General features: G+C 37.2%; 1 protein-coding gene and 2 long non-coding RNA genes across 3 annotated transcripts; 2 read left to right on the forward strand and 1 right to left on the reverse strand.

Moving 5' to 3' along the window:
* Positions 1-4,988: 4,988 nt before the first annotated feature.
* On the forward strand, positions 4,989-9,341 carry LOC138904128 (uncharacterized). The gene is made up of 2 exons (XR_011413363.1): positions 4,989-8,194; positions 8,338-9,341. It is a non-coding gene; the product is annotated as an uncharacterized lncRNA (long non-coding RNA).
* Position 9,342: 1 nt separating this feature from the next.
* On the forward strand, positions 9,343-20,820 carry LOC104093666 (uncharacterized). The gene is made up of 15 exons (XM_070175264.1): positions 9,343-9,462; positions 10,684-10,754; positions 11,645-11,666; positions 11,738-11,869; positions 11,993-12,081; positions 12,182-12,335; positions 12,448-12,641; positions 13,231-13,442; positions 13,527-13,625; positions 14,613-14,728; positions 16,004-16,105; positions 16,809-16,918; positions 17,053-17,140; positions 18,773-18,969; positions 20,358-20,820. Exons 1-15 carry the CDS (start codon positions 9,343-9,345, stop codon positions 20,572-20,574), a joined length of 1,923 nt encoding a protein of 640 aa, XP_070031365.1. The 3' UTR covers positions 20,575-20,820.
* A 510-nt stretch (positions 20,821-21,330) lies between these two features.
* LOC104093812 (uncharacterized) lies at positions 21,331-22,789 on the reverse strand. Its single transcript, XR_685717.4, has 2 exons — positions 21,862-22,789; positions 21,331-21,733 (listed from the first exon to the last, which is right to left on the reverse strand). It is a non-coding gene; the product is annotated as an uncharacterized lncRNA (long non-coding RNA).
* Positions 22,790-25,479: the final 2,690 nt, after the last annotated feature.

The following is a 25,479-nucleotide window of genomic DNA, read 5'->3' on the forward strand; positions in this document are numbered from 1 at the left end:
GGGAACTCGAGCTGTGTTATTGTGGTTACACCTCCACCCCCATACATTGGGGTGAGGCGGCGGGGCCGCTTTGTGTTGAGCTATGGTATTGTGATTACACCTCCACCCGCATATATTGAGGTGAGGCGGCGTAGCCGCTTTGTGTATAGTTGTGGTATTGTGAATACACCTCCACCCGCATACATTGGGGTGAGGCGGCGGGGCCGCTTTGTGTAGAGTTTCTGGTATTGTGATTACACCTCCACCCGTATACATTGGGGTGAGGCGGCAAGACCGTTCTGTGTAAAGGTAGTTGTAGAGGATTCCCGACTTGAAATTTATAATGTTATTGGAAGTTCTTAATAAATCTGTTTTGACTTGTATGGCATTGTTACCATGATTCATCATGTTCGTGTTGTATTTCCAAGTCCTTGAATAGATGTTTTGGTTTTCATACTAGTACTATTCGACATGTACTAACATCCCTTTTGCCGGGGACGCTGCATCTTTAATGGATGCAGGTGGTTCCATAGCGGGAGGCATTGACCAGTGATAGCGGTACACTCTTTTTCTAGCTGACTTGGTGAGTCCCACTTCATTCTGGGATTGTGCATCTTTTGTCCCGTGTATATTATATTTTGAGGTATAGCCGGAGCCTTGTTGTCGGCACTATCATTGTACTCTTTTATATCTATTAGAGGCTTCGTAGACCTGGTGTAGGTTGTGTATTGGTATTGGAAAAATTCAAGATAGTAATATTGTATGTGTGTTACATCTTCCACTTCAAACTATGAAAGTGCGTGTATTCTGAGACTTTATAAATGAAGTAACTAATGGTGATGGATTTAGTGTTGTTCATGAACTCTCTTGGTATCAATTAATGGAGTTTATCTTCTCTTTATTTATGGGTGAGTGAGGTAGAAGGAAATCCAGCAGGTTTGCTCGGCCGGGTTATTTCAATTGAGCGTCGGTCGCGCTCCCCGAGGTCGGGACGTGACAATTGGGTGCATTACCTACCCAATTAAATGCCTTTAATTCTAATTTCAAATGCATTAAACAAAAAGAAAAGAAAAAAGGCATTAAACCGTTCATCAATCTGACTTTAGTACAAAGAGTTATACACATTTTATTATGGACATGCAGACTGCCAAAATGATGCGGGATACGTGGCATCTCCAAGGTTAAGTCGGCTAAACTTGGCTAGCGTTTGGCCATAGATTCCCAAATTTGTTTTGAAAAATCTATTTTGGGTGAAGTTTGGCTGGAAAATGAAAATGTGTTTGGATATACGTTTTCAAAATATATTTTCTAAATTTATTTTGGAAAAATATGTGTATTATTAGGGATTTGGCCCAAAACCAGCTATTTTGGGATTTGAGATTTTGATAAAATATAGGCAAAATGTATGCCAAGGCCAAACATGAGTTTGACAAATAAAAACCAAGTTTATTTTGGCAAAATGTATAGCCAAACGCCTCTTTATGTTTAAACTTTGGGAATTCATTTGTAACATTTCCCTTGGACGAACTAAACAGCTCTCTCGAGTTTTTCTCTCCGTCATCAAAGATCTTCAAGGTAAGCTTCTTCCAAGAATTAAACATGGTTATTCCCCCCATTGATTTCATGATTTTAACATCAATTCATCTGCGGATTATTGCAAATCGAAGGGGTTATTCCAAGAGAACTAAGTGAAGAGAGTTCTAGGGTTCGGCAGCCAAGATAAGGCTTCTCTTCCACCTTCATGTACGAGCTCATGTGAGTGTTTTAGTATGTTTTACGATAAGAACTCACGGGATGATGATCGGAAGCTGTGAGTCCAAGATTTGTTATTTGTTTGAGATGAGTAAGGGGTTGTTTTATGTGTTATGAAGAACGGGAGGTATTATTTAGCATTGTATGGAGTTTGTTTGTTGTGTGAGCTAGGAGAAGGTTGGGTGTGGAGAACGCCAATGAGTTCTAAGTCTCGACAACTCGTCGCTCTCCGAGTGTTTGACGAATTGTTTGTATAATTAAAGCATGATGTTGGGTTGTTATTGTTGATTCCAGTCCTCGTCTTTAACGTTCTATGTAGGTTGAAGCTTATAACAGATGGATTGATTCTTTGTAGTTGAGCTAAAGGTTGAGAATCAAGGTATGTAAGGCTAAACATCTCAATTTTGGAATATCTATCGGTTTCCTAGATATAGAGTTCCATATGTTTGATGTGATCTCCCTAAGGATCTAGATTTATTCATATGTGAATTGATAGTCATTCGTACATGTTACACCTTAGAATTTCAAGAAATTCTATGTTAGCTCTTTATGCTAGAACTCGAAGTACAAGAGCGTTATAAGATGTCCAGTTCCTACTGGACTGGTGATGGTGTAGTTCACCCATAAGCTTGAATGAGTTCTTTTATATGCTTCTTGAAGCTATACTACAAATGTTGAAATATTAATTAGCCTTTAGGCTTGAACAAGTTCACTTATATGCCTCTCGAGATTATGTCGCTTACGGATCGAAAGATATTCATGTCTGAGTGTTTTAAATAAGAAAGGTCTAAACGTATATAAGTATCCTCCCAGTTGTACCAGTTTCTTATGGCCTTCATGGCCTAGCAGTTTCAGAAGCTCTTCTACGAGTTCGCGTACGTTTATATACGTTCTCAAGTGCCTCTAGAGTATATCAGTTTCAAAAAGTCTTTTTACGACTTTATGTACTTCTATTGATGTTCTAAAGCTCCAAGTTTCAATAAGTTCTGTGAGTTTTCTGTAATATTTCGTATGTCTAGATATCATTTAATTTCACGTTCCTCTACAAAGGATTTTCATAATATTTCCCTAAATAGGGGATTTACTTATGTTAGTCTTACAGAATATTTTTACAGATACTTCAAGCTAGTGAGCCTTTGATATTTTGGCTATTGAGCCACACATACGATTTTAATAGGTCAGTGAGCCACATATATGTATAGTTTTATAGAAAGGGGGCAGTGAGCCATATATACATACTATTTTCACATAGGCTAGCGAGCCATGTGCATACTATTTTCACAGCTTTACAGAAAGAGCCATAGTGCCATAGTTTATAAATGTTTTGGGAGCACTCTTAGAAACTGAGAAGGTTTGAGCAAGTAAGTCCCATTCTTGAAGCTACACATTGCAGGTGTAGGACTATGATCGCCACAAAGGTCGGGTGATTAGTTAGTCTCCCTTGATTGGGACCAGAAATTCTCCCTTGTTTGGGATTGATCAAATACTACATCATACGCACATATACGTCGAACCACGCGACAATCGCGGTGAGACGGTCTAGAGGATCGAATGCCATGATGTATACATGGTGACTATATATGTCAGTAACTAGGATCTCCCACAGAAAGATATACATATGTTCAAAAGAGTTTTTGTTACAAATATTTACTGCATATTTCCGTACAGTTTCATTTTATGCTATTTCAGACTGATGCTATTTAAGAACTGTTTCATGCTATGTATCACACTGTTTTTCAAAGCTATGACTTATATTTAAGTTAAGATGCCTCTCAGATAGATTCCTCTGATTAGAGTGAGAAGATGTTCCTCAATAATTATTCTTCAATTCTTGCTCAAATTTTGGAAGATTAAGAAGGGAAACTCACTAGGTCTTCATCCTAGAGGTAAGATTTTACATCCTAACCCTCAATTTCGAATTTTGTCTAGAAATGGGTAATTAGCAAGATGATTTTTGGGCATGAGAGTTGTTTATTTTACATGCATGTGTTATCAAAGGATGTAGGAAGATTGTTGAGCTAAAAATGGTAAAGATTAGGTTGTGGGATGATGGAATCCTCCATAAAAGGACCTTGAAACCTTAATACACACATAGTGTTTGATAAATTGCTCAAATGAGCTAGAACCATGGACATCTTCTTAATTTTTGTTCAATTTGTTATATTTTTAAAATAGATTAAAGTTGCTAAGAATTCCGGAATATTTTAGAGTGTAAGTAAGCTCCATTGAGGTATGTTTAGCCAAACTCTTCTTTAGAGTTGGGATCCCCATTATCCTTGTAAGTTCCAAGATGTTGATTTCAAATCGAGTATTCCGATAAGTTTTGTGATAGAGATATATGTTCAATTCGTGTTTCAAATGCTCTTATCATATTGTATTATAAATTGAAGATGTGTTCCAAACTATGGATTGTGTATTTACGTGTTATGGTTTTCAAGTCGTGATTTATGTGAAAAATTATTATGCCAAATTGTGTAGAGATTGTGATTGGGGGTTATACCTCCACTCACATATATTGGGGTGAGGCGACAGGGCCGCTTTGTGTATGATTTTGATAATGTCGTTACACCTCCACCCGCATATATTGGGGTGAGGCGGCATGGCCGCTTTGTGTATGATTTTGGTGTTGTTGTTACACCTCCACCTGCATATATTGGGGTGAGGCGACATGGCCGCTTTGTGTATGATTTAGTATTATTGTTGCACCACCACCCACATCTATATAGTGGGGTGAGGCGATATAGCCGCTTTGTGTAAGTATTGGTATCGTTGCTGCATTTCCACCCGCATATATTGGGGTGAGGCGGCATAGCCGCTTTGTGTAGGTTTTTGGTATTGTGGTCATACCTCCACCTGCATACATTGGGGTGAGGCGGCAGGGCCGCTTGGGTAGAGTTTTGGTATTGTGCTTACACCTGCACCTGCATACATTGGGGTAAGGCGACGGAACCGCTTTGTGTGAAAGTGGTTACAGGGGATCTCTTTTTAAATTCTATAAATGTTAATGGTAACTCTTGATAAGTTTGCTTTGGTTTAGCGGCTATCTGTGCTATTCTATTGTCACCCTGGTTCATTATATTCATATTGTATTTCCGAATTCTTAAATTGGTGTTTGGTTTTCATACTAGTACTATTCGACGGTACTAACGTCCCTTTTTGTCGGGGGCGTTGCATCTTTAATGGATGCAAGTGGTTTTGCAGTAGGAGACATTGATCAGTGATAGCGGTGCACCCTCTTCCCAGCTGACTTGGTGAGCCCCACTTCATTTCGGGGTCATATATCTTTTGTTCTTTGTGTATTTTGTTTGAGGTATAGTCGGGGCCTCGTTGCCGGCATTATCATAGTTCTCTTCTTTATCCATAGAGGCTTCGTAGACATAGTGTGGTTTGTGTATTGGTGTTGGGGAAGTCAAACTATGTCATGTTGTGGTTGTATTACTTATTCCATTTGAGACTTTAAAAATGATGAAAACTATTGGTAATGAATTGGAATTGTAGACATGATCACGTTTTTGTCCAATTAATGGAAATATGTTTTATCTCCATTCGTGGATGAGTTTGGGTAGAAGGAAATCTAACAGGCTTGCTCGGTCGGGGTCCCTCGGTTGAGCGCCGGTCGCGCTCCTCGGTTTTGGGGCGTGACATAGTGTCACGACCCAAAATCCAACTAGTAGTGATGGCACCTAACGTAACTCATTAGAATTAACAACAATCCGATTCAATGAGATTTACTAAGAAATGTGATGATAATATAACTGAACTTCTATACAAACAATTCCCAAGGACTGGTATATACAAATCATGAGCTTCTAAGATTTAGAGTTTATAAAGCTGGTATAAAATAAATATATCATGTATTTGAAATATATATGAACAGATTAATAATTCTAAAGCTACCAAGAACAAGAGGCAGCTATGATCGGAACACAGGTACATCTTCAATGCCAGCTCCCGCCATGCACATCAACATCAACATCCAAAAAATCTGCACGCAAGGTGCGGAAGTGTAGTATGAGTATAACCGACCCCATGTACTCAATAAGTAACAAGCCTAACCTTAGGTTGAAAGTAGTGACGAGCTGGGACAAATGTCCGAGTCCAACACCAACAGCCAGTAACAACTCATAACAATATAACTAAAGCAGTACAAGTAATAACTCAAAAATATAATGCTCAGCTCGTTCACAGTTCCGAAAAATAGGCATGCTTTTTAAGTATAACAGTAAAACCCAAATCTTTTACCGAAATTACCAAAATATGAGTAATTTTGAAAAACTATGATTTTTCCTAAAAACTTTCAACAACATGTAAGATGTTTCATTATCAAATAGCATGAGGAAAGTACATCTCTATGCCAACATGTCAATGTGTATGTGAAGTCATGAATGACGCAATACCGTACAACATGAGGAAAATGCATCTCTATGCCTGCATGTCAAGTGTGCATGTCGAATGCAATGCAACTCAGTGATAAAACCATATGTATACTCCCAGAGTATCAATTCACTCATTCCTCACAGTCACTCATTTCTCACAGTCACTCAGTCCTCACAATCACTCAGTCATCCCAATCATTCGGTACTAACGCGAAGGAGAAACCAGCCTCAGCCCAGCTCAGCCCAAATCACTACGCGAACGCGTGCACACTTGCGCGAACGCGATATTCACTTTGCAGCAACATACGCGAACGCGATGAACAACTTCTCCCTAGCCATCAAACAAATCTACCCGATCGCGATTAACTCTACGCGATCGCAGACAAGGAAACCGGATGCTCAGTAGAACCAACAACGCAAAAATGAAGGAAAATGATTCGAATTCGATCCAAAACACGCCTGAGCCCCTCGGGACCACGTCCGAACATCCCAACAAGTCCCATATCATAATACGGACTTACTCGAGGTCTCAAATCACGCATAACAACATCGAAATAACGAATCACATCTCGAATCGAACTTGATGAACTTTGAACTTTTTCAACTTCCAAAACTCGTGCCGAAACATATCAAATCTACTCGGAATGAACTCACATTTTGCACACAAGTCCCAAATGACGTAACGAAGCTACTCCAATTCCTGGAACTACAATCCAGATCCGATATCCTCAAAGTCAACTCTCGGTCAAACTTATGAACTTTCCAAACCTTCAAATTTTCAACTTTCGCCAATTAGTGCCGAAACCTTTTAGAAACATTCAAATGCAAATCCGGGCATAAGCCCGAGTCCAAAATCACCATCCGGACCTACGGAGCCGTCAAAACTCAAATCCAAGGTCAAATACTAAAAAGTCAAACTTGGTTAACTCTTCCAACTTAAAGCTTCAATCATGAAATTCATTCTTTCAAATCGATTCCGAATGACCTGAAAACCAAAACCGACGATTCACACAAGTCATAATACATCATATAGAGTTATTCATGCCCTCAAACTACCGAGCAAAGTGCAAATGCTCAAAACGACCGGTCGGGTCGTTATAGATAGTTATAAATTAAAGCTCCAAAAGAGTTGACTTTTTTACTATTTATTTAAGGTAAAATTTAATTGATTCAAAGTCCTAATTTTTAGGTATATAATTCAAATTAGGAAAGATTTAATAACCAAATTTCAATAGATTTCCAAGTCCTAATTATTAGGAAAATAATTAAATGATTACTTTGTCTATTGTAAACTTTATTTTTAAAGGGTAAAAAATACGAACAATATTTCGCTAAGGGGTTTCGTGCTTTTAATATAGTATACAGTCAAATCTCTCTATAATAACATCTGTATATAACAACACTTCTCTATAAAAGCCAAGCTTTTTCGGAACCAATTTTTATGTTATGTTATAATATATATTCTCTATAACATCACTTCGCTATAACATCCAAAAATATTCGGAACAAACAATCCTGTTGTAGAGAGCAGTGTTTTGGATAGCGTGCGGCGACAAATAGCGACGAGGGCCCGCTTCACTGAGGCGAGAGGCGCGCAGCGAAGCGCTCGCCTTTTTGATGTGAAGCGACAATTTATACAAAAACATAAAATATTATATACATATAACTAAAAACTCAATAACAATAATATATTAATAAATATCATTCAAAAATTAAAGACTCAATAGATAGTCATAGACTCATAGTTGATAGTCATAGACTCAATATGCAATTAATTCTACTCTATAAGACTATAAATCTATAATTGAAAAAACAGAGCAACAAATAAATAAAGCTATTGCCTCTGCTCGATTTTGAAAAACATAGTAACAAAACAGAGCAACAAAAAAATGAAGCTACTGTCTGACTGCCTCTGCTCGATTTTGAAAAACAGAGCAACAAAAAAAAAATACAGCTACTGCCTCTGCTCGATTTTGAAAAACAGAGCAACAAATTGAAAAATAAGAGCTGAAAGAGATGATGGAAGAAACAGAGCAAAGAACCCAAAAACAGAGCAAATAAAGAAAGAAAGAAGAAGAAAAAAAAGAGTAAAGAAATATGAAGAAGAACAGAGCTGAAAGAGATGATGGAAGAAAGAAAAACAGAGCTGGGCTGAAAGAGAAGAAAAACAGAGCTGAAAGAAGAAGAAAAACAGCGATCACTGAAGAAAGAAGAAAGAAGAAAGAAGAAGAAAAAGAAAAAAAAAGACCAGCAATGGTGGTCGACCAGAAGAAGAAGAAAGGAGAAGAAGAAGAAAAGAAAAGAAAGAAACATACCTGGTGAAGAAGGGGTCGCTGATGGCTGACGATGGAAGAAGAAGAAGAAGATGTGAACCCAAGCCCTAATTTTGTCGCTGAAGGAGAACTGGAGAAGAAGGGTCGCTGCTCGTAAGAAGTGATTTCACCCAAGCCCTAATCGCGGCTTAAGTGCCTTTTTCTTTTCTTTTTTTAAAATAGCGACGCTACGCTCGCTTCTCGCCACACTCTCGCCTCTCGCTACACAAGCAGAGGCGACCGCTATTTTGAATCGCAATGCAACAGGCCCTCTGTAGCGACACACGCTCGCCTTAGCGCTGTAGCGAGCGCTATTTATAACACTGGTAGAGAGGTTTGACTGTAGATAGATATAGATATAGATATAGATATAGATATAAATATAGATAATATAGATATAGATTCGTGATCGCTACTAAAAATAACATATAGCGGGGCAGTTTACCTGAAATTATCGCCCCATACCCGTCCCGCTGCCGTCAGCCCGAACAGTTGCGAGGGAAATTGAAATCGTTCAAATCCCCCAAAATTCCCCCCTCCCCCTTTTTATTTTACCACTTCACTTCTCTTCCCCAAAACTCACCCCTACCCCACCGGAAACATCACTTCTACGTGGCTCAGCCTCTCTCCGAAAGCCGCAGATTTCCCTCCTATTGGATTTAGGGCAATCACTAATGATTCGGAACTTGTACTATTCTTAGGTTTTGATTAAATCTTAGGTAAATCGCTATTGTTTCACTGCCCTAAATCCAATGAATTCCAATAAAAGGCTTATAAAATATGTATATTACGATATATTAACATCACTTATGTGATTTTACTGATTATAATATTTGTTGACCATTTTTTGGTATCTGATTTCTGTGTTTTTCTTTTGATGTGTGATATCTGAAGAAGCTATTTGTTAGTTAAAGTTAAAGAAGATGGCGAAGGTTGCTGCTGCGGGTCCAGTACATCCATCAAATGCACTTAAGTTTGGTGGGGGTGGTGGTTCTAAGGTCACTACCACCACATTGAAACGAAAAACTCCATCTGAGTTACGCGTGAGTTCCTCTTTTCCCGATTTATTTTTAATCAGCTTTTTAAATATGAAAGTAGAATTCTTTATGGCTATATATGTAATTTAAATGAGATGAACATAAGAATGGGAGATTATGTGATTACTTTGTGGGTGAAGAGAGCATTTGTCAGTTAGGCCTTGTATGTAAAAACTCACTCACTTGTCCATCAATTGGGCCTTGTATGAGATGATTATCTTTATGTATTTAGAAATAATTTAACTTTAAACTTTTCATTTTACCTTTAATGAGATAGTTAGCCACACAAATATTTATGCCTTGTTTTAGTTCACAAGTTTAAAAGTATGTCTTTAAACTCTGTGCCTAGTTAAACTTAGTAACCTCTTTACCTGTATTAAAACCAAGATTTTAACTTATATTCACTTACAATATAAAAAGTTTTTTACATTATAGTGTAAACAATTTTTTACATTGTACTTTAACCTACCTATTATAGCAAGTTATTTACTTTATTTTCAAGCTACCAGACTAGACTTATTGTGGATAGTCACATGTTGTAGTCATCATAACCTAATTATGTAAAACAGTTTTACATTATCCATGTAAGTGCACAAAAGTTAAACTCTAAAAATTATTTCATTCCTCCATTGCACTATCCATATCAGTGCATAGGACGCACAAGTTTCTTTTTGCTTTTATTTTGAAAGAAACTCTTACAATATAATTGAAATTAAACATATTGGTTAATTTACAATTAAAATTTGACAAAAAACTATCTTTTTTTTTGAATTTTGTAAGTAGAACAAATCTCTCACTGTGGGCATCCATGAACATCTTTCTCTACAACCACCAAACACCACACCCTTGTAGCTGTGAGCACTGACAATACCTGAGGCCTGATGCACCACAATTGAAGGATATTTGGAGAAGTAGTTGAATGAATGTTACTTCTCCAATCTGTACTTGCTTTCAAAAGCAATCCTGCAGACATCCATATCTCTGTTTAGATCATATAGTTTGTGAGAAGTTGCTGGAAGGAGATGGGTTCATCTCCAGCCATTACAATGGAGAATAAGGCTGCCTGCATTTGACTTATTGGTGCAGCTATAACAGGGATTGTGCATGTCATCTGAGATTGTTTATGTGTGTCCAGGGAGGGATAAAGGAATAGAGGGGTGGTAAGAGAAAATGGTTCGGCAGCATAATTTGATGGGGAATATCTTCTGGTTTGTGTACATGTGTCAGCTGAGGGAGGATGAAGAAGTTAGAGTTGAGTATTGTTTCCAGAATTGTTTTCAGAAAGTCAATCAAAGAGTGTAAACATATAGGTTTAGCTAGCAAATCAAAGAAAAGGAAAATATAAATGGTCGCTTAAATGATTGAACATTACTTTAATTTGGTGTGCATTCAAACTATTGATAAATGGTTACCTTTTCCTTCCAATTTTAAGCCTGAACTGGAGTGCAATGAAAGTTGAGTAATGGCTTTGGGGTGGTTGTATTCTTACATCAAGTAGGTTCTACTTTCAAAGCATGACTAACTTTCTCTTCTCGTGGTATGATCAATTGAGATGCTCACTGAATAATTGTGTAGTGCTAGATGCAAAAGAATGTGTCTTAGTTCATGCCATGTTATCATTTCCCGTCTGATATTGTGCACATACATGCAATATTTATGTTAGTCATGTGAAGCTGGTGTGATTTTACATGTATTGCCTTTTTTAAAGTTCTTTTATTTGTTAATACAAATGGTATATATGGAGGTACGTATTGGCTTTCAACATACGTGAATGACTATTATAGTAAAAGCTCGCTGGGGGCATGCTTAGCTCTGAAGCGTGCAGCATAGGTCCTTGGTGGCTTTGCTTATACGGCACATTGGTGCGGGCACGAGGACGTTAAGGCGTGTGCCTCATCTCCCATAGGCTTTGTCTTGAAGAGTGCACACTAGGCAGTAAATATAATTGCCAAGTGAATTTTATTTGTTAAGGAAGCGATATAAATGAATATGTTGGTGATTAAGAATAATATAAGAAAGTTAGTATAGATAGTTAGTCATGAAATGTGACTTAGAAAATTTAAATTGCATCTTTGTAGATCTAGTAAACCTTGGCGCTTTTCTTCACTTTTGCCTTTGACACACTGAATATGACAGGGAGAGCAATTGAAGAGAAAGGAAACTACGCAACTTGTGGATGAATCCCCAGCCCCAATTGGTGGCTCTATGAGGTAATTTTTGTTTCCATTTCTCTTATAACTTTTTAAGTGCAACTAACAAAGTCCATCCACTTGTTTGAAAGAAATGGTGTTTTCCCGGGCCCAAGAGATCTGATGTATCGAAGAACCCAAGATATGTTGATACTCGTGTGGATGAGCTATTTCCTGTCAGAAAAAACAGCATCAGGCTAAATTTGATTTCGAGGAAAGAAAATGTTAGTTTACTTATTGTCGCGATACTTTTATTTGGAATCTATGTAATTCAACAAATGCTTCGACCGACTTCTTTTTGTGTTTTCCCTCACTAGTTAAGTATCTTTATTTCTTCTCGCTGGCAGGAAAGTTTTCCAGCAGAGCAAAGTGGTAGTATTACAAAATCTGCTGCGCCTTCAGCATTTCCTGCTGAGAATCAACAGCAATTTAAATGGTAATTATGTAGAATAGTATTCAATATTTGTAGGAATGTATTGTCTGTTGTATCTTCTTTCTGCTCATTTAATGATTTTTTCGTATATTGTCATTAAAAGCCCAGAATATTTTTTTGCTTCAACTGTAACTGGAAAAGATTGTGCAACCAAAACTTGTAGCACAAGTCAAAGGTGCAATGAAAATACCTTCCGCAGCGTCACTGAGCTGTCACTGGGTGGTGTAGATGCTCATGGCTTGTCTACTATTGATATGGTACTTACTATTGCCAGCATCTATCCTCTTTAATTGCTCTGTATACATTTTTTTTCAACCGCTCTTTATACTTTGATAAAGCTAAGGATTAACCTTTTATTTCTATTGATAGGATAAAGCCTTAAGAGGACTGGCTACCCATGAGCATCAAGTTGCTTCTGCTAAAATTGCTGAATCCTCAGAACCAGATGGTGGTTTAAGGTCAAAAATTTTCTCCTCAGAACTCCAAGTCCCATGTAAGATGACCCCGTTGGATCTGACGATGAAAACTAATATACGAGTTGTGTCTGCATCTTCCATCAACTGGTGAGTGATGACTTGATTGATTTAGTTATATAATGAGTCATTTTAATATTGACGCATGTCTACGTTTATTTGTTGGAAAAACTGTCTATATGCATTCCTTAGTTGAACTCATGAAATGTTGAGCTCCTGTTACAACTTATAAGGAATCTGTTTTCTCTTGGTTTTAGCACGGAAGAATTTGTGCGTCTCTGGAAGTTTATTTTACCACCAATAAGGCAAGATGTTTTGAAATACCCGCAGTCCTGCACTATTTGGATCTGGAGTTATAGAGCTTGTTTATGATATTGCTCTAAGTGTTTTAGGTTTATAATGCAGTATCTGATGTATACAATTTCTTTCCTGAGAGTTGCATGTTCTCTTAAGTTATCACATGCTTAAGTAATACTTGATGGCATGTCACATAACTAAACCAAGTGGCATAACCATTTAACAAGTGAGAGATATACATAACATTTTCTCTGACCAAGTGACCATGCCATGAACTGTGTCTCAAAAAAAAAGACAAGTGTTGCCGCATGTCTTATTACTTTGAATTGTGTTCCTCGGTGTTGTGTTTTTAAGGTTAATTGTGTCTCGTATAATCCTGTAGGTTTCATAGGTTGATCAATTGTGGCACCAGCAATGTGGTGGCGAGGTTTACATCCTCGAATTGTTCCACGAGTCAAAAAATGACCTGCTTTTCTGAAATGAATTCTGTTTCCCAAGCAGTTAATCATAGGTCATTGCATTCCTGGATGTATCCGCAGTCTCCTCTACCGCCTTCAGTTATATCAGCTTTAACATTGTCTGCTTCAACGGGAGGTATTTGCTGGATTCTTTTGTATAGTCCTACCTTTTGCTTGCTATCTTTCCTCCTGACTGTAGAATTTTGACATTTAATCCTAGGGCAACTGGACTTTTTAAGCGAAAGGCAGCTAGCATGGCAGGATTCCTTTCGAAGTTTATATTACATGCTTCGGAAGAATGTTTGCAGCATCTTCTACGGTAAGAATCATTTTAATTACCACCTTCATGTGCCACTTATAACTGACATACAGTTTTTATTCTCTTTGCATTTCATGAGACTTCACACTTATAAATAGTGGTGATTTAGGGTGGACATCTGCAACTTAGAAAAGGGAGAAATGCAATACATGAATTTTTATGATATTATTACTTGGTTAGGCAATTGGGTCTTACCAGTAGAGTCTCTGATATTGGTCTACAAGGAGTTTTTAACACATAGACATGTACCTATTTTCAGCCTAGTTATGTTGCTTGTCATGATGGAGAAACTATTTGAAGTGATTACGGCAGGTTCTGTTTTACACGGAAGCCATGGTTCTACTATCTATTTTTCCCTCCTTTTTCATATGTATTTTCCATTGTTATGTGTTAATGATCATTGTTGAACTTTATTGGTTTTTGGTACTTGTGATGTTAGTTAACTCCTAGGTCTAAAGGTCTGGTGTCAGCTTCTTGGATTATACATACTTGCCTTTAAGAGCTCTACTCTGAGACAATTTAAGAACACATACAAAAGTTCGCATTGCCATGTCCATTGAAGAACTATCCAATGGATTATACATACTTGCCTGTTGCTTCTTCTATGATTCTATTTATTTGCCTGACTACCCTTCTTTGCTCCCAAAAGTCCAGAAAGGGTAACACCTGAATTAGATTAGATCTCTTAGGATGAGGTGATATAGAATCTAATTAACATAAAATACAAAACAATCTGATTTTAATTTTCTGTTGTAATAACTCTGTAAAACTAAATAAAGATGCAATTGTTTGTGGATACAGTTTCTTGGCAGCTTAAAAGTCATTCCCTTTGTTCCATTTTATATTGCACTCTTTCCTTATTAGCCTGTTCCAAAATGAATGACTTCCGTCGTATAAAATGAAATAGTGGGAATACCTTTTTCCTGCTTCATTGTAGTGATTTGAATTCTATGTATTCATGTTCTCTCTCTGTTTTTAACTTTGCAGTCTGCACTGCTCAATTTGTGGTCATGTTCACCAGTTCTTATTCTGAGGAAAACTGTGTTTGCAATGCATATATATCTCAGTCAACCCGGGGTTTGAGGTCATCACTCAAAGAACATGTAAGATGATGACTTGATGGTACTTCTTATTTTACTTATTTCTTCATGGTATTCTTCAAGCATAGTTCTTTTGTTATCCAGCTTGTTTTGGCCTATTTGGTTTCTGCTGTTACCCTCCTGCAAAGTGCTGATACAATGCTTTTAGTTTGTGATTGTAAAAGTTGATCCTGGAGCAGCTCGGGGGTGTTCTAATGAGTCACTAAAGTTTCATATACTTGATTAGGTCTAACCTCTGCAATTTAAGCTCCCCAACAACTAGACTAGTTTTAATGATGTAATGATTTGCAAGTATTAGTTTGGATTTGAATAGCATCTTAAATTGCCAGAGGGATAACATTACACAAGTTATGAAAGTTGGTACGTGCTCCGGTGGAGAAGTTCCATATGTTAGTCCATAAATAGGAGCCGTAAGGTGTTAAAGACAATATAGCCCCAGGACTTTAAGTGAGAAGCGAATGCATGGTGCGTAAATATTGCATCACGTTACTTCTATCTGTTGAAAATGTGTTAAAAAAGATAGGAAATAAGTTTTTAGCTCAGTATATTACTACAGTATAACAAGTGACAAAAGTTGGTGCCAAGTCTTTAGGAGCAAGATAGAATAACTGATGAGTAGAGTGAATACAAAGATGGACTCTTTGGCTTTCCACAGCCATTTGAGTCAAGCAAATAAAGTTGAGCAAAACTATTTGAAATTGAAGTTGGAAAATAAATTATTGGACATACAAGTCCAGAGCACAACTTCAACTGTTTTTTTTTGAAACTGGCCAAGCTCAAAGAGAGTGCTTGTGAGTTACAAGATCTAAGACCCCCCATAGAAAAAGAAAAAGAAGAGATTGTGACTGTACAAAAAAGAAAATCTACTCCTGCAGAGAGTTTATGAACTCTAACATGCTGTCTTCATCTTGAGTGTTGCGCCAAAAAGCCAAAAACCATAAAAAATTAATGATTTGAGTTGTCTTTTTAGAAGGTACTTCTTGTACAAAAGTGCGACATTGAACTTCCATATACTTGCATAAAAAAGAAGGATGATTAGGAAACACTATCAGCTATTAACAGTAAAGAAGGATGATTAGGATTTGACTCCTGGTTTCATTGTCTCGTGTATATGCTATTTGGCTTCTTTATGTTGAACAGGTGATGATTTTCTAATACCACTTAAGTGGTGATGCTAAAGTGCTGAATGGACATGCATTTTAACTGTGTGATTATGCATTTTGTTGCATATGTAATTTGTTAAGCTGATTATGTGTTGCAATCTTTTGTGGGTGGTAGGATGTTTCTTTTTCTATGCCGCTTTGCCACTCAAAATTGGAGGAACTTAGTACAGAAGAGCTGCTTGAGCTTTCAGAGATTGAGAAACAAAATCTGGGCCAGGTAAATTTGTCATGTAGTTGAGACTCACGTGGAAAAATAAATCCAGGAGAGAAATTTGCTTACAAATCTTTGTATTAATGATGTCAGATTCTTTGACTGACTTGTCAATGACTAGTCTGATGCTTGATTCCACGGCTTGAACCCGTGACCTATAGGTCACACGGAGACAACTTGACCGTTGCTCTGAGGCTTCCCTTCAATTGTCCAAAGTATTGAGTATTTTTTTCATGTTATGTCTGAGTTTCCTTTGCCTTAATGAACTTAACTTTCTCAATGTGGAAATTTGGAGTAATTATAATGATGTATAAAATTACTTTACTGCTTGCTGAAGAACTGTCACGGTATGTTCAATAGTGGATTATTCAGTTTCCCCTTTTACCATGCAAAACTTTTTTATTGTTGAGGTATGTCAACTACTTCCTTTAACAGCTTAAACTGCCAGTGACGAGACACTTTTATAGTTCACAACATTGTCCCCCCGCCCCACCCAAATATTTTTTGATTTTTTTTCCTTGGGCCACACACATGGAAATATTTCATTTATAGGTGATGGTAGGCTGAACTAAGGACCTTTGCTTGCTTAATATGTTTTAGTGTGTGAATAACCTGGTTTAAAAGCTTAAGTTGTAGAGGGGACATCCTTATTTATTTGTTGGTTTATAATAATTTTTTTTCCAACTGGTGAGTTTAATGTTTTATGCAGACTAGGCGGCGGGGTGCAATGTCTGATGTGGATAATAGGCCCCAATCTCTGCTGGCATTCACTGGAAATAAGAATGTTCATTCTTTATATGATTTTCTACTGAACTATAGGTAAGCTCATAGTTAATAAAATAGTTTAGTTGGCTTCATTCTATATCCTCCCTTCCATTGTATTATGCCACAGTTTTGATATTCAATTGCATATGATCTTCTCTAAACTATATAGCATTTTGTCAAATTTTCAGATATTTCTTAACTTCTCTAACTGGTGTGGACGTCCCTGTGTTGTATTCACCTATCCCATTTGAGAATGCCGCATTCACTGCCCCTGAGGTTGGTTTAAGACTTATGCATAATCTTGTTTCTTCAATTTGATTGTCCGAATAGTTGGGTTCAAGCCATGACCTTTGGGGTCGTTCTTATGGAGATGAGATAGTACACGACTATAAGACGAGTGTAGTATGAGTAGTAAGCAAATACATGGATTGTAACCGGATATACATTTGCAGTTGTGTGTTTGCTTGATTGTGATGAAGACTTTAACTGAGGGCTCAATATAACACTGTTCTGGGTTTGCCCTTCAATGAACATTTTCTTCCTCCCAATCTTCACCCAAGATTGGAGTCTCTCACCTTATATCCAAAGGATAATTTCGACATTTAGGGGCTTGTGCAGTGGGATAACAATCCCAATTTGGTTAACCGATCAAAAAAGAAAGATAACAATCTCAATATGCTCTTTTTTTAAAATTTTAATTTTGTAAATAGTAACTCCCATATTAACAATTTCATATTCCCTAAGATATTAAAATGAACACACGTTATCATTTGTTGTATTGTTGATAAATCTATCTTCTTTATCTTATGCTTATAGATAATGTGTAGCCACTTAATTCAACAGGAATACTGTAAAATAATTTTTTTTTATCATGCCAATGATTGTGCCTGTACTTGCCTCAGTGTGGCTTTATGCTTCATAAGCTGTCTTCCTCTGTTAGGTGTTTAAACATAAGCTATTAGATTCGTGGCACTCCCCTAAAACTAGCAACAATAAATGGGTTTGTGAAATACAAAACAAATATCTTATTTTGAACTTGGAAAAAAATAGAGCATGACATTCTATTCTAAAGTTCAGAATTTGCCACTGTGGGATATGCAGCTATAGAAAATTTGAGGGCTACACCTGCTGACCAGTAGTATGACAGCAGCACATTTTTCTAATAGTGGAGTCTTAAAGTAAATAAGTTACTGCACTTCATTAAGTGCCACTCCCGATGTGGGGCTTATTGTATCATATCAATTTCCAGTAAGATACACCCATGATATGTCCAGGATGCCCTATTCTGTTAGTTTCCTTATTTTTCAATTTATATTGGATACAAGTACCGTGAGAAAAGATGCTTGCTGCAGAACACAGCATCACTTGTCTAAGTGTTTGACTGTGAATATAGATATCAGATACTATTTTCTTTGGCTAAATAAATGGATGAACTATATCTATGCTTCTTGTACATAAGATATTTAATTGAAGGTGGCATATCGCAGTCTGCTTGATATTTGAATGTTTGTTAAATTTGATCTGTTCATTCATAGTTGAGACCTTAAATCTGTTTTAATCTTTGAGGCAGTTGAGTTTAACCAAAGATTTGCTGAATAAAACACGCAAAGACTTGCTCTTACTTTGTGATACAGGCACACATCTACCTATGTTTTTTTATAATAGAGAGGCTAGGCTCGAGGCACGTTCACAAAGCATTATCTGCATCTGCTGTCAGTAATATCTTTTTATAAAAGATAATTTCTTAATATACCGAGTCTTAAGCTGATTATTACTTATTACGCTACAAAAAATATCTCTAAATATCTTTAGTCCTGAGCTTGTTATTGCATTGTCAATGTGTTCTGTCTTAAGCTGGTTATAGTGCTATCCAGAATGCAAATAGATATCACTATACCTACTTTGCAGGTCAGATGCAAGGAGGTCAGGAGAATTGATCACATAGCTTTTCAAGGAATGGAGTCAAATGTGCCTTGTGAGCATAATCAACAACCATCTTCTGGGATGTGCTATAGTGTTGAAATTAAGGGTCGATACCTTGCCCCATGGGTAACCTCTGCTATATGTGATGCTTTCAGCTCTAACAGCACAAGTTTTGAGGCTAGGTATACTGTCTACAAAACACTGTTCACATGGATTATCTAGAATATATTGTTGCATATAGTGTATTAAAACATGTTCTTTTACTGGTTGGAAGGGGATATTCCTTGGGGTGGTAAGATGTCCCAAGAGAAGTGAATGCTATCGGCAGATGATGCCCCTAAAGTAAGTTTGTAAGATGTTCTAAGAGAAGTGAAACGCTATCAGTAGATGATGCCCCTAAATAGGTGGAAGTGTTCTGCTAAGTTGATAGACACCAAAAAACTAAAACCGGCAAGCTCATGGTGGTTAAGTGTTGAGCTATCTCTGGATTCAGATGCCGTGCCTTTGTAAAACATTGCTTTGTAAACAAAATTGTCAGATATACATAGAGCATCTATGATCTTAAATCATCAACGTACAGCTGATTGGACCCCAGGATTAATTTGTTAAATTTTCATAGCTTACTGAAGATGCTTGCTCAAGGCTTTCATGCATGAGTCATGACCATCATCCTTCAGTGTGGCCTTACAACGTGGCATCACTAGTTTAGCTTTTAGTAAATTGTCCTTAGTTTTCCTTGTGCTAAGCAGGATTTATCACATGTTCAGTAATTGGAGTCCCCAAATTGATGATAATGTTGTCATGGGTAGGTCAAAACTATCACCAATCGATAGAACTCGAAAAACAAAACCTACCAAATAGTAGAGGGTAGTTAATATGGTTTTGTTTGCTTGTGCATATCTAAATGGAGATGGTTTGGATCTTTGTTTTTCTTAATTCTGCAAATTGTTCTGAATTAAGTTGAGAGAAATCTTGCATCAACAAGTTCTTTTTGCTTTTCCTCCTTTACTAGCTGTTCTCCATAGGAGGTTGCTGTTGGATTTTTTTGGAGGGTTTGGGGGGGGGGGGGGGGTTGAAGATCCCGAAAAGTGCTGCTTTGTATTCCTTATTAAAAAAAGTGCTTCTTTATGTTGCATATTTCCAAGAACTTCCAGACTAATATTTTACTTGGGCCGTGGATTTGGTCTAGTGTCTTCAATATAGTGCAAGTTAGAAGATACTCAGAACTGGAGGGTTATTGAGAATTCACCAACACTCATATTTTGGAACATGAAAAACCTTGAATGTCAACATTTCATACTTGGTATTTTGGTTACAAAAGATCCACTGAAAGAACTTTGAAACTTAAATGTTTCAATGTCAAAATCCTACTGGGAGAAATACTTCAGTAATATGAAAAAACCTGCTAGTATGAAGATAGGTCTACTGTAGTGTCCAAATACTTGGACCATCCAACTTTTGTATTTGTATTCTGTTCAGAAGTTTTAATTTATCTTACTAATGCTGTTTTATTTTATTTATTTACTTATGTTTTCTTTTTTTTCCTCCGTGGTATTTTATGGCTTTGCAGTTTTATCACAGAACCTACTTCGGTTGGCTTGAATACATGTCTCAGTATTAGCGGGAAATGTTCTGATCCACAAGTTTCAGCAACTGAAGCCTTGGATAACGGTAGCCTCTGTTTTGGTATCCCAAATACCAAATTGTGTGCCCAGATAAATTCTGCCTTTTTAAAGGGCGTGAAGTACTTTGGCGGTTCCTATACTGCTTTTCTTTCACCTGTTTGACGTCCTGTGTTGTGACATATTCTGGGTAAATTATAAGTGGCATCTGTTTTTGCTGCAATACATCTTTCCGTTTGTAAAGTTGTTCAGTAATTGTTTGTGAGAACTTTATTTTGTCAAATTAATAGGAGGCACGGTTCATCCCTTATTTTTATTTTAAACTAATCTTGCTGTATAGCTGCCTTGAAAGCTAATACAGCGTATAATTTGCAAAAGGCTGATGATTAATGCAACTACAAACTTTATGTATGCAGTTGCCATTAAAAGTTCATAGTTGTCCGTGTTGATTCTGGTGATTGGGTATTGCTGAACTGAAGTGCATTGCAGTTGATGGCATTTACTATGCCGTTGTCTCTTGCAAACTTTGCTTAGTTCCCCCTCCAGATTTTTTTTTTTTGCATTGGAATGGCTAGACCGTGAGGAGGAGAAAATAATATATTACTTCCTTTGATCGTATTTACTAGTCACTGCAACATTTTGAAGGTTTCTTTTGGTTTTACTCCTAGTGGACTAATAAGGATTTCACTTGACCCCTCCCCCTCCCAATTGGGGGCTAAAAAGGGTAACAAACGACTAACTCTCAAATGGGCTTCCCAAATTGAAAGTTGTACTTCTCTCCCTTCCAGAATTATTCACAATTTCAGTAAAAGGATTACCTGTTCAGGTTTTGCAGTTACACGTTATTAAACTATTTTGGCCAATATAAGAATCTTGGGCAAGATTCTATGAAAAGAAACACGCTTCAATTAGGAAAACAAATGGAAAAATTGCACTCATATTCGAATTAATCAATCAACTATGTCCCAATCACAAAACAAAGCATTCATTTCTGATTGAGACCCTACAAAAAAAATATTCACAAATCTACAAACTGTTTCAGCAAGATGCATTCAATTCCAATAATCAAGTGAAAAGAAGTTGCACGAAGTAATCGAGTATTCAAATTAGCAGGCAGCAAGGCATATACGGCGAGGGAAAATGAACATCCAAAAACAACTAATCTTGACTAAAATCGATTCTGCATTCATGCCAATGAGTACAAGAGATTCGGAAGTCGATGTGGACCAATGGTATTGGTGTTACACCTGCGTACTTGAAAGACATCTCCATTGGCCAACACTTGGTCCCTTGTCTAAAAGCATTAGCAATCCCTCATTGTTGGCTGACAAACCAAACAAGCAACATGATGATTTCAGTGCCAATTATCTAGCTCAAACTGGAACTTCTAGAAACAGATTTTGGTTTCAAAAGAGTACAATATGAGCAATAAGATAAAATAGATCAACTCACTTGGATCGACGAGCTTTCTTTCTCCACAAGACGAAGGATATTATCCACTGAACAGGATAAAACAGAAACTATATCAGCAATTATATAGCAGAACGCATGACACAGGAGAGCCAAAAACAAACCAAGGGGAATTAGAGGGTAGGGAGTAAAGTGTGGCAAAATTTAATAGCAAAGCGCAATAATAGCTTCTCAAACCCTTCTCCATTCCGCACAGAAAGAAAAAGAAGAAAGATAAGCATAAACAAAGTTCACGGAAATAAAAATAGAATACAAAAGTGTACACAGGACCCAAAACCTTTACTCTCCTTAGAAATCACTAAAACACAATGCTCATCCAAAATAACCAGTGAGGCGAGCTGCGAGTCAAACATACAAGTCGACATGGATCAAACAAGTAGGTTTGATAAAAGAGCTGCCTGTCATAAAGCATCTATCTCAGTGATCTCAAATTGAGATCAAATGTAATCTCGACGGCAGATTTCATAGAAGACTCCTAACAAGTTGCTGGATCGAAGTAGTACATTATACATCTGCCCCCTAGTAGCGGAGGGGTAAGTAGTTCCACTCAAAATTTGTGTTCGCACTGAGCTCTTCTTGGATAGGCTCAATATCTTACTTAAACATAAGCTCTAGAGGTTGATCGCCGTTCCAAAAAGTTAAAAAGTTTATCCAAATAAATAAACCAAAGGGTTCTTAAATAGACCAACTATGAGTCGCACTAATTCTAACCAACCAAATAAAGCCAAAATATATCCCACCAGCTCATGCCAAATGGAAGTAATGCAAGGAATATTATCAACCCAACTCTAGATTTTCCCACAGTTCATGCTCAGCAGAAAAATATTTATCTCATCATTCTATTTCTTGGAAAACTGTCACTGTGAGTTTGCTCACATTTTCGGCCCCAAGACTAGATAAAAGGAGGAGAGTTATGGTAGGTTGAAGCCAGGGGCGGATCTAGAATTTTTATAATATGGGTGCACCACTAAAAAAAAAGGAGAAAAAAGAAAATATTAAGTGAGATTTGATCCTTGGTACTTTAGGTAAATAACTCAACATTCAACCAAGTGCAGCAGTTAGCCTCTTTGGAGCATGGGTACCAGCATATAATATTAAAACAATTCTAAAAAATATGTACAAAAAATACCTAATTTGACGGAAACACCATGGGTTCACATACCCCATGTATTTGCCTATAAATCCGCCCCTGATTGAAGCCGACGTAAAACTAATCTATTTATGATGAACCCTCACAATATTGAATACGGCCTAAAGGGAGTGACATCAATAGTAACCATTCATATAGTCAACTCCAACTAGCTTGGGTTGGGACTGAGGCATTATATTCTATGTTCAGAAAGGCTCATCCTATTACACACATAAACTGCAGAATAGGTGAATAACCAAATTTTGTGAGAGTTTGCACTCTTCTGAAGCCTCACCAAGTAGGAAACAACCAAATGGCAAGACAGATACTCACAGAGAATAGTCAGAGCATCAGTAAACCGAAAAAGATTACTGTCCTTGATTGAAGTACAGGAGTGAACATTCGCCAAAATATGCCAAAAACAAAGTACTCCCTCCATCCCATTTATGTGAAGGTGTTTCACGGAATATAAAGTTTAAGAAATAAAGGGACTTTTGATCATGGATAGGAAGGAGTGGAGGTTGAGAATTAGGGTAGAGGGTTAGGTAGTGGAGCTTTGTCTTTGTTTTGTTACAGTAGCTTTAGTACACCACTTAGTGTCTTTATGTATTTTCACCTTTTTGGACTTTTGTTATTACTTGTGGTTGCCTTCGCTTCGGTTTTAACTATACTAGCTAGTGATAGTTGTGTGTTTTCGCCTGTTTTTCGGATTGGTTTGCTTGTCATTGATACTTCCCTTAATCTTCTCTAAGCCGAGGGTCTACCGGAAACAGTCTCCTTGCCTTTTAAAGGTAGGGATAAGGTCAGCGTACACACTACTCTCCCCAGACCCCACTTGTGGAAATACACTGGATTTGTTGTTGTTGTTGGACTTTTGACACAAGCTAATTAAACGCAAAGTATCAAAAATTGTCCTTACGATATAATTAAATGAGTTGTAAGAATTCCATGTCTTTTCATTTTCTCGATCCTAGTAACAGAATGATCTTTTATATAAGTAGGTCCAAACAAGTCATGTCATTAAGGATAAAATTAGAATGCTAACTTTTAATAGTTTCAATACATAGAAATGTATCATTCTTCTTTGAAAAGACTACAATAAAAGTCGCGTAAAATGAAACATAGGGAGTATGATAAATAACAATTTATCGATTGGTATTCCTAGCCTGGTAGCCCATGTCATAATAATAAGTAAATTAGGCTATTATACATTAAAAATGCTTAACATCATATACAGGGACAATATTTTGGCATTTCTTTTTCTTTTTTTATCATGTAAGAAATAGCAAACAAAATTGGTAAAACTAAGATGAAGTGAGGTGAGAAGACTTATGGTAAAAATATCTGTTAACATGGGACTGTAACCTAAATAGCTGAGGAGTGCGGCCGCACTTGAAAATGTGCGGACCGCAAAATTATGTTTTCCACTAAGGGCCAGGTAACAAAATGCAACCTATACTTGCAATTGTGCAGGCCGCACTCGTCTCTCTAACCCTAACTCTTCTCTGAGTATAAATAGAACAATAGCCATATTTTTACACTTTCACTCTTCACTTTCACTGTTACTCTGAGAGATTGCCCGAAGAACTTGCACTTTCAATCACACACAATCATTTGCACTCACTTGGATCTTAGCACACTTACATTATCTGGTATGCTTTACTTCATGTTAATTTTATTTTAATTTTTGAATTTATTTTTTCTTTTTAACTTCTTTTTAGGCCATCTGTTATTGCATTCCTTCAATGTATACATGTGAGGTAGTTCAATACTAACAATTTGATAAAAGCATGTTTAGATTGGGTTGGGTTAACTGATTTTCATCTCTATACCATGTTTCCAAGTACAATTGAACAAAATATTTGCATAATCTAGGTAAACAGACCTATTCTGTCTTTGTTCTTGAATGTGCGGACCGCACTTAGAATTGTGCGGTCCACAAACTGCTGTTTAGGGTAACTAAATTGGATTGTTGTTTGCACGGCTGCACTTTAAAAGTGCGGACTGCAGATTTTGTTCTGAGGCCACAGATTTGGCCCGCACTAAGAATCGGAGACATGCTCTCTGAGCCTCTCAAGTGCAGACCGCAAAACTAATTGTGTGGACTGCAGTTAATTTCTGCGGCAGCGGAAGGCCAGCGCACTGTCTATCAAAGAAGGTGCATCTGAGAACCAAGCATACCTGTGCAGAAGTGAGGCCTTCATGAGGAATTGTGCGATCTACACTTCCACTTTGCGAACGGCATTTGAAAAAGTGCGAACCGCATGGCCCTTTTCTACTGAATGTTGGAATCCTGAAACCTCACTGTGTTTATGATGTCCTCACATACTTATATGATTATTAACTATTTGCAACATGATTTTCAACTAACAAGTATCTTTGTACATATACAGACAATGGTATAATCAAGAGGTCGAGGTGAATCTTCAAAACGGAGAGGTGAATCTTCAAGGGGCAGGGGAAGGGGTGGA

Source organism: Nicotiana tomentosiformis, chromosome 1, assembly GCF_000390325.3.
Source record: "Nicotiana tomentosiformis chromosome 1, ASM39032v3, whole genome shotgun sequence".
NCBI lineage: Eukaryota > Viridiplantae > Streptophyta > Magnoliopsida > Solanales > Solanaceae > Nicotiana > Nicotiana tomentosiformis.